The sequence below is a fragment of the Amblyomma mixtum genome, chromosome 6, assembly GCF_055824585.1.
Source record: "Amblyomma mixtum isolate Tamu chromosome 6, ASM5582458v1, whole genome shotgun sequence".
NCBI classification, from domain to species: domain Eukaryota; kingdom Metazoa; phylum Arthropoda; class Arachnida; order Ixodida; family Ixodidae; genus Amblyomma; species Amblyomma mixtum.
Window position 1 is genome coordinate 129,780,350 of NC_143017.1, and position 10,300 is coordinate 129,790,649.

The window sequence follows — 10,300 nt, forward strand, 5'->3', positions numbered from 1 at the left end:
GCGCCCGTCGCGCACGCCTGCTAAAGATTTTGGCCGGCTGTACATTCAGATCATAAAAAAGTACGAATGCATATCTAAAAATATATTTGGAATCAAGAGAATTTATCGAAGATTATGAACCAAAGGAGCACGTTATGAATATGATAACAGGCTAGTGCTGCAGCACAGACCACAAACAAACACAGTTTCAATACATTGCATACCACGTACAAGATATATGCGCAGTGATTGGTGAGAAAATGCAACAACGAACAGAGAGAAGCTCGTACAACAGACGAAAAGATACACCAGAACACAACGTACACTCCCAGAATCCACACACGTGCTGAAGGAAAGAAGTTCATAACTAGCAACGGAGAAGGGGGGGAACAGCCCTTCCCCTGGTTCATCATGACGAGCTTTGTCGTCCATCGGCAGAGAAACTACTTCACAGGTGGTCGAATTTCGATGGAGGCGAAATTCTAGAGGCCCGTGTACTTTGCAGTGTCATTGCACGTTAAAACCCCAGGTGGTCGAAACTTCCGGAGTCCTGCACTACGGCGTCCCTCATATACTTAGTCGCTTTGGGACGTTAAGCCCCGTAAACCAAACCAATTGCTCGCAAGTTCCATATTACCGGCACTTCACAGAGCCTCTGGCCGTGCCACTCGGCCAAGCAACGCCTGTTACGGAGTACATACATGGTTTATTTATTTATTTCAAGATACCCCTAAAGGCCCTCTTCACGAGGGTATTACATAGGGGGTGGTAAAAATTTCAACTTGAATACATAGAAGGAACCTTAACATAAGTAACAGGGCAAAAAAAGAAGCAAGAAAAGAGCAATAACTGGTAGTCAGCAAGAATCGAAATGGGGCGGAACAACAAGACACAAAATAAACAAAATAAAAAAACAAGAAAAGAAAACACAAAGACAAAAACAACGGAATAAACAGAACGAAAAGCAAAACTCGAGCACATTGCGGTGAGCAGAACAGATCTAGAAGAAAACTACACATCGATTTGATTTTTTAAAAGTTCATCAAAAGATGTCGCATTAGTTTCAGTTGCGATTGTGTAAGGCAGCCGGTTCCAATCAATAATGGTTTTGGGTATGAATGATTTAGCATAACTTGAAGTGCGACATGTGATGCGTTTTGATTTTGAAAGGATGGTCACGGCGTGGAAACACTGCTGAGGGTAAGTGAAAGAAATCGTCGTGAAGCAACGGATGATGGTAAATTTTGTGAAAAAGAGTTAAGCGAGCCAGTTTACGACGATGGGAAAGGCTGTCAAGTCCAGCACGAGCTTTTAAAGCCGTGACGCTAGTAAAACGTGAGTAGTCAGAATAAATGAAACGAGCAGCACGGTTTTGCAGGGATTCTATGTTATCTTTGATGTAGGCTTGATCTGGGTCCCATAAGGCGGAAGCGTACTCAATTTTAGGTCGAATTAATGTAATATAAGCAAGTTTACGCACATGCGCAGGAGCATGTCGAAGGTTAGGTTTTAAAAGGCCAAGACAACGGTTAGCAGCTGCTAGAATAAAGTTAATATGATAGTTCCAGGTTAAGTCTGATTGAAGGTGAACTCCTAGATACTTGTAAGTGGAAGTTGTCTCAACTGTTATGTCATGAAGAGAGTATGCGGTTGGTATGCGATAAGAATTTCTAGTAAAGGAGACGAGCTTTGTCTTAGAGGGATTTAGGGCCATAAGCCACAACTGACACCAAGTGTTAATAGAATCGAGGTCAGTTTGTAAGGATTGTCGGTCACAGTCATTTGTAATGGTTCGATACACAACACAGTCGTCAGCAAACAGTCTAATTTGTGAAGAAATGCAATTTGGCAAGTTATTAATAAATATTAGAGGTTGCTGCAATAATGAGGCGCCTAAAGAACGACCGCCTTCAAGATCAGTAGATGTGCACCTGAACACTAAACATCCGCGATTAAAACTGCCACATAGCACGCGCAGTAACGCCCTCAAATAAGGCACGGTGCTTAGTCTCGATAGCATCAAAAATCCGGACACCACGACGTTGGCATCACTCTCGCAAGGCTCTCCCCTGTTCCACATTCGTCGGCATTCAAAATCCCTAATCTAAGAAGATATGAGGGCAGCGGCTAAGTGCACCCACCTTCTTAATGATGACTTCCTATGCTGCTTTTGGTCAATCATCCGAGTACTGGCCCTGCCAGAACATTACAAACTCTGGAACAATCTTCGGCGGCTCGGCGTGTGTCTCCGTACAACGATGCGGCAGGAACAAACACTCGCAGCGCATTCCCTTCCGGGTAGAGCTCATTCGCTAACAGTTCGAGGGCTGTAACTTGCCATGACAGCAGTCCTGAGCTGCTCTGCAGAGTTTTAAGGCATTTTAACTCTCGCATTTCTCCAAAATTCTCGGTATATAAGAGCAGTTTTGTCTGCTGTTACTGATAACAGATTGCATGAAATTCAATCTCCGGTTCTGTAGAGCGAACCATTGCGCTTGACGTGAACAATGAAAGCAAAACTGCCTGCTACAAAACTTCCCTTACGGCTATTAGCATGACTGTATCACTCAAGATGCCCTAAATTAATGCGCGTTTCAATGGGTAACTAAGGATTTTATTCCACTGCGCAGTAACCTTTCTTGCTTGAGCTCTATGCTAACGCATCATCTGTGCATGTTGCTTGTCTGGTAGAATCATCAGCTAAACCTATGATACTTTCTAAACATCTGGCATGCTTTGTAACTCATGTCAACATATATTTCGCTGGTTATATGAATAATTGTTTGTGTCCTACAGTGGTTATTGGAACATTTTGAGTTGCAAGAAGCTTTGTCAATCCTTACAAAAGCGGTGGATCAGAAGGCCGAACATGACACGATATACAAACCTGCCTGCGATAACAACTAGCAAGGTGTTTCGAACGTGTAAATGCGTGTTCTACGATAGTGCAGTTGAAACGAGCTTAAGTTGGCAATCAGACCTATACCCGCAGTGCTCACCAAGAGTCGCACAAGCGCTTTTTCGAAATGCGAGAAAGGCGTTTGCAGCCATACACGGAGCAAAATAAAAATTATCGTTTCTTTTAGGGGCTACATAGCATCGACTTCTTTGTGTTGCTTTCCTGAAGCACTGCATTGGCGTGCCCTTCCCTTTCCGACGCTTCTGAATCGATGTATGCATATAGCGTTTTTCTGCACTCTCAGTGTGCACTCAGAGGCAGGATGAAGGTTACGGCTTAACCGGAACTTATTCGCGACATACAGAAGAGATGGAGCGTAACCTGCAAATAATTCATAGCTGACGATAAATTGAAAGGCATAGTGGAGCCCCTGATGAGTATACGATAACACATATGCGATAAGTTTGTTAAGCCCTTTTTAAGGGATACCGGAATTGGACTGAAGAAGGTAAGGCCTCTAAGAAGCGATCTAGCGTCAGCGGTGTGTGGACTCTGAGACGAATGGTAACAGTGTCTAACATTTATTGAGAATGTCGCTACGGCAACACCGGTAGTGTAATAAAAGACTAGTACCACCAGCAACGAGCTAAACATCATGAGACCGCAATACTTGGAAGCAGGAACGTTTTGAGCCGCATGACTACTGTTGCAGAGCAGCCTGGACCTGGAGCCAGAAGAAGTTGTCAAGGGCTTCGCTCGAACCTTTGGGCGGTAGCTGAATGTAAGTGCGGGACTTGATGAGGTAGGCCGGCATGGAGCTCATCTCAGACTCCTCCACGTCGTTCTTCCTTATGAACACGATGCTATCGTTGCGGTCGTTCTCAAGCAGCCGATGGTGCGCCAGGCTCAGCTCATACTTGCACCAGCGACTGCGGCAGAACTCCCGGCTCAGCAAGAACAGCGACACGCGGCTATGACTTATGGCCCGGCAGATGTTCTCGGTGATGAGGACTTCCGGCATGAAGTCCCGCTCGGCCACGCACAGCCGAAACTTCTTGGAAGCTTCGAGCTTTGGAAGGAGCACGTCTCGCACCCATTCGGCGTCCGAGTGGTGGTACGAGACGAAGCCGTCCCACAGAAAGCGTCCTGTGTGCTTCTGTCTTCGATATGCTTTAATGAGTATTTTGAGGTACTGCAGGCTGTACATGCAGTACCAGCGGTTCCTGTAAACGGCGTAGCCAACCAAGGAGGCGACCATGATAGATAGGAACGCAGGAACACCGTAAACCCTGTAGTAGTCGGGCGGGGCGCAGTCGTCCTCATTGCAGGGCATCTCAAGAACGAGTCTTCCTTCGTACGCCTCAGGTTGTTTGCAGACAAAGCAGTCGCGACACTGAGCAGGGTGCTTCTGCAGTACGGAACGAAGGTTCTTCAGCTGGCCGCTTGAGCAGTCCCAGGGATTCCAGCTGAGGTTCACGTAGCTAACGTTGTTGATGTCACGCAACATGTCTTCGCTTATTGTGGACAGCGCATTGTGCTCTAAGAGCAGGGTTTTCAGTTTAGCCATGCGAGCAAATAAAGGTCCCTTCCACTCTGATATTGTATTATACGTAAGATTTATCTCCTCGATAGGCGCGCACTCCACTGCACCAAGTCGTATTTCTGTCATCTCGTTCTGAGACAGTATGACTCGAGTCAAGGAGATCAAAGTGGAGCATGCTTGCGGGCCTTCAAAGTGGACGAGCTGGTTTTCATTGAGGTTCAGAAAAGTAAGTTTTCTAAGTCCCTTCACGTTTTCTTCGTCCAAATGCCTAATCTTGTTGCCAGCCATAGAGAGGCTCTCGAGGTTTTCCAGGCATTCAAATGGAGACCCAGAAATCCTACTGATATGGCAGTTGTCTAGCGCCAGTCTCTCGAGAAGCGGAAATCCACAAAAGACGCGATTTGGTAACGACCTGAGGTTGGTTCCACTCATAATTAGCCGCTGAACGCTGCTGTTTCGTTGACAGTTCCTGGGACAGTACTGGAACTCGATGCCACGTGACACACAGGTATCGGACATGTCGAGCTTATCTAGCCGCTCTAAGAAAAGGATTTCCTCTGGAATTTCTGGTAATTTTGTGCCGATAAGCGAAGCATACCTTAAAGCTCGGTTCAGACGGTGGAACGCAAGTGGTTGAATCTTCTCAATGGGCGTGTGGAAAAACTCGAGGTGGTCGATTTGCAAGAGTGGCAATGTCTCTCCAGGTACGATTCTATCAAATTGGCATTTATAGAATAAAAAACGCTTTATAGGAATTATGGCGGCTATATTAAGCGCATTCACAGAGACTTTCTTGAGTGTGTCTTTGAACGTGACGTTCACAACCTCGATCGTGACTGTGTGAATATTCCAGAAGTTAGTGAATGAATTTACACACTTGAAATCCAATGTAGCGTTGTACCTATAATTGTGGACGAAGCCGTAGACGTCAAAGTTACAGCTTCCGTCGGCTAGAGTCCTGTGGCAGACGGCGAAAGCGGCTTGCGGAGGCTTGCCGAACGTGCTTTTAACTGCCAGCTGGCGAATGTGTACGAGCAGGGAGGAAATGATGAAGGGGTCAAAAGTGCGGCCCTCATACTTAAGGAGTCGTTCGTACTGCTCATCACTTGCTAGCGTAAAGTTATCACATTTTCCAATCTTGACGGATCGGAGCGACATGCAGATGATACTACCCGCAGGACTTTGGTCGTCCACACGTTCGTCGGACTCGAGCAGCAGTTCTGTCGTCAGCTTCACCGGGTCGGCAGCAATGAAATATTGCCGAACATCCAGCTCTACAAGAGTGGTACAAATGGCGTGGACGTATTCGTTTTCAACGGTCACGTTGCAGGGCTTTAAGGTCTGCAGCAGCGGTGCGTAAGGAGCGATGTGGGTGCAGTTCATTGACGTGCTGAGGCCACAGGCTGTTGTCACGGCCCACAAAATTAAAGCGCCAGTTTTCATGCACATCTCCGTCTGAAAGAAAAAAAAAATGTAGCCGTTGAGCAAATCACTACCTTAGCTGATTGTTTCCCTTGGTTCCCTTTAACTGCTAATACAATGACCTCTCGCGGAATGCTGTCTGCATTACTATTTCTTTTGCCGCTTATAGCTCGCAAGGGGACATCTTGCGCTTTAGCACAGAATTAGGCGTACGCAGTACCACTGGTGTTGCAGGACAGCCCACCACTGACTTTTAAAAACATGCTTTTAGAACTATAAAGATGGCTTCTGCGGCATAGTAATATCAAAATTTGGTGCACAAGAGAAAAAAGAAGAATCAGGTTTACTGGTGAAGTCTTTAAAAATATTTTTGAATGTTAACCTTCTAACTATATATGAAAGTTGGGCGCCTCCTTTCAATTGTTTGCATTACACTGCCTGTCCTGACAAGAGAGGGAATTGTTTTCAAAACATCTGCGGAGTATTCCTCATGAAGCTCAGTCGTGTGTTCTCCAAGTATAATGACGCTTTGAAAGGCCAAAAGCCTGATGCAGGGCAGCTTGCATTGCGTTTCGGCAGACACGTGTTCATTCCAATCTTTTAAGTTTGGGTTTTCATTGCAAGACTTTGCACGTAATCCAGGAATTTATTTTGCGATTTTTCTTAACTTTGTTGGGAATAGAATTTTCTACACAGTTTGTAACGATTCTTGTAAATGTGTGCCGTAGTAGACACATCATTTTCTTCAAAATCAATCAGACATAGGTCAGAATAATCAAGCGCGCTTTCATGCCTGCCCCGCGAAAATTTTTTAACGCAGACAGATTTGGAAGGTGGAGAGTTTTAGGAATTTTAATGGTGCAGGAAAAATACGCCATATGGTGACAGGAGCCGCCGTTTTCCACTGAGACGGAAAAAGTTTCGATGCCTCGGCTGGTCAAGTTTACAGCCGTTAGTGCCTCGAACACGAGTGGGTAGTCTAACCACTGTACGCCTGTTGAAGGTTGTGTTGCAACATAGCATCTGCAGACCTGCGAATACCTGTAGCCGGTCGTTATGAATAGCCATATCAGGTTCTGTAATTTCGAAAAACGTGATTACCTACGGAGTTATGGATGGACAATTATTTTTAATTTTACTGATCTCGCAAGGAAAGATTCCCGCTTTCGAAAAACGCGTGTCTTTGCGGCGCACCCGAAGTGATCTCCCACCACCACCCCTTCCTCCACTGCGAACCTGTCACATGGCCTTTCTTGAAGCGAAAGCTTCACTGCGCTAGCTGCGGAGCATTTCGCCGTGTCTGGCGCAAGCCACATCTGCGCGTGCGCCTTTTCCATGGCAACGGGTTGCCATGGAAAGCAGGGGACAATACGTCAAAACAGATGCTTGCGTAAGTGTAGCTCCCTTTTTTTATGTACGACAAAGAATTACTATTTAAAAGTGAAAAAAAAAATACCTGACGGTTTACCTCAGTTAAACCTAGTGTGTAAGCGAAAGGTTCTCACACGCTACTGAAAGGGTTGTCCTTGAATTTCTGGTGAAGCTGCCTCCTTGCAGTCCCAAATTCACTGAGACGAATCACGTGGTTAGTCCGTATCACTGGCTCGGTTTCCATCGGCTGTAGCTTCTATTCGGAAGGACTCTACTCAGACAAATGCAAAAATTGTGATAGCAAAGCATATGATCTGGAACTGCCCTCAGTCCCTACCCGAGAGTCAGTTCATTACCGACTCTGATGATTGGGAGGCTCTATTGCTCAGCCCCGACTCGGGGACACAGATCAAGCTCCCCCAGCTGGCTGAAGACGCCGCCGCTGCCCAAGGGATAGCGGCCGCCGTTTAAGCGGGGAGCGACTTCTTGTCGCTCCTCTAAATTCGCTGGAAATAAAGTTTCACCACCATCGGCTGTTCCATCGCCTCAGTTTGCGCCTCACTGCGCACGCGCCGTGCTCTTTCCCCGGCGGCGCACGCAGAGGCGCTCGTTTGTCAGATGCGCCATGAAATAAGAGGTGGATTGCAAGGGTACGTACTCAGTACGGCATCAGTGAAGGCTACGAGAAGCTAAGTCGACGGATCCCGACGTCGCAGCATGGTACGAGGCCGGCCGACAACCCGAGAAGGAAGCGATGAAGGCCAAGCGTGCGGCTGACACACCCGTAGAACAGGAAGCACGGCTAGATAAGCGACGACGGCAAGAAGCGGAGGAGCGACGACAACGAGCCGCGAACGGAGCCGCCGCCTCGACGTCTGCTCAACAATAGCCGATGGAAACCGAGTCACAGACACGGACTAACCACGTGATTCGTCTCAGTGAATTTGGGACTGCAACGAGGCAGTTGCACCAAAAATCCACGGACAGCACGTTCGGCAGCGTGTGAGAAGCTTTCGCGTACGCACTATGTTTAACCAAGCGAAACCATCAGCAAGTTATTTTCTCCTGTGTGGGCTAAAGCAGAGATCAGCGGCGAGAACAGCGCGAGCTGGGCAGGGAACGTCGCGTGGGAACGTATCACTCGGTGTGACGTGGATGGGGCTCGGCCTTTGGTTTGCGCGGGCCTGAAAGGCGCATTTTTCGATGGCGCGCATCTTTTGGCGTGATATGGACAAAATTTGTTAACCCACAGCGCTAAAAAATGATGTGGCTATTACTTACGACCTCCTAAAAATTTGTAATAGCGACCAGACAACTAACAGTAGTAGTTATACAGTTAACTATGGAAAATTAATCAATCAGCTTGCTAGTTATCAGTAACCTGTTTTCTAATGTCGAGCAGTGCTAATATTTCAGCACCACAGAAACAATATTTTTACCTCAAAAAGCGTAATTTAAAACGTAGTGGTGGCAGGCTTCTGTTTTCACACTAGCATAAGACGATTATTTTTTTGGTCAAAAAATCAGAGTCTTTAATGAATAACAACGGCTATTCAAACTGAAAATGGGGAATGGGATAAGCATGAATTTATTTATCATGCCTGTCTGCCAAAAACCTATTTCCATTATTTCGAGTGGTCGCCAGTGCCAGAAGAATTTTCTGTGTGATAATTCTGATACTTCACTTCTCAGGTTCCGTCACACATGCTCTCAAACTACAACATTTATGATGAACTGCGGCATCTTCACAATTGTATACGAGCTCTTAAAGCACCCAAAAACCGGCTCTTTAAGCTATCTCCATGACGTGAGAAATAGAAAAATACGCACATTGGTCTAACAGCGTGCACGATGCCAAGTGTTGATGCGTATGCTGCAGCAGGTTTCCATTCGAAACGACGTGCGACAAAGTCACTGCCCATACTGTGCACTTAGAAGAATGCCATCCGCGGACAGCATCGTTTATCACTTCCTGCGCCTGCACAGGAAAAGGAAGCGCCGTTCTAAGGGGCTCGGAACGCCCCGAATATTAGCCAACGTTCTTGCGAACCGACAGCGAGGGTGGATGTGGGTCTGACAACGAAGTCGTGACACCCCCCAGCGCTATCTTAAGTTCAGGATGTGCAGACGGAACTTGAGTCTTTGTGCGTGGTGCTGGAAGCGCAAGCGGAAACTCTGTGGCTGCTTGAAAGGCCGTTGCAACCGGCCCCGATAATGAAAAGCTCGAGCTCGCCCTGTGAACACATCAATTTCTGCTGGGAAATGTTTAGCCGCTTTGATTTCGTATGCGAGTGTGTGAGAAGCACTGGGCGAGACCAAGTAAAAAATTAAATCTTTATTCCAGAGCAAGCATCAATGAGAAGAGCCCATTGTTTTGAGGCGACAGCGTTAAAGGCCCCGTTGTCCTCGAAATCCGATGTCGGCATTGTCTGCGTCGCCACTGTGGGCGAAAACTCACGAGCATGTCTCTGGCAGGTGGTTCCCAGGGAGCAACCTGGGAGGCAGGTGGTCCACCTAGGTCACGTGACCTTGCGGCGTCATCACAACCTGGCCACCGTTAGTGATCGGCGCTCAGAATGAGCAGCCTGGGTCGCACAAGGCCCACCGCTAGGAGCACCTGCCATCGCAGGGCAGTAGTACATTCCTTAAACGCTGCACCACTGCGCCAGAAGGGGTGTGAGTTCTCACAGTGATCCAAGAATGCAAAGTAGAAAATGACTTCTGCATATATGAAAATCAACCCATTACGCTATCGCGTCATATCCTTAAGACGGGGCTGAAGGGGTCAAGACATGGTCTACAAACAATTCGTGCTTTTACGTTGCAGCTACTAGCCACGACGTCATTACGCGTGCTTAAAAAATAAGTAAGGCACCAACACTTACAACAACCCACGAAGACTACACGCAATAGACCCGGAGTAATTTGACTCACACTGCAAATTCTGTGGGGAGAAGGCGGACCTGTACCATATGGCATGGGCCTGCCAACGAAATCAGGCGGTCACTGTCAATAACCAGCCATCGCAGGAGGGGTGGGAGGCAGCTCGGACGAAACGAGTCAAAAGCGACTCATCGAAAGAGGCC

The 10,300-nt window shown here is 47.1% G+C and overlaps 1 protein-coding gene across 1 annotated transcript; it reads right to left on the reverse strand.

Annotated features, from left to right (window-relative positions):
- Positions 1-679: 679 nt before the first annotated feature.
- LOC149340396 (toll-like receptor 1) lies at positions 680-9,175 on the reverse strand. The gene is made up of 2 exons (XM_089549159.1): positions 9,045-9,175; positions 680-5,876 (listed from the first exon to the last, which is right to left on the reverse strand). Exon 2 carries the CDS (start codon positions 5,868-5,870, stop codon positions 3,579-3,581), a length of 2,292 nt encoding a protein of 763 aa, XP_089405285.1. The 5' UTR covers positions 5,871-5,876; positions 9,045-9,175; the 3' UTR covers positions 680-3,578.
- Positions 9,176-10,300: the final 1,125 nt, after the last annotated feature.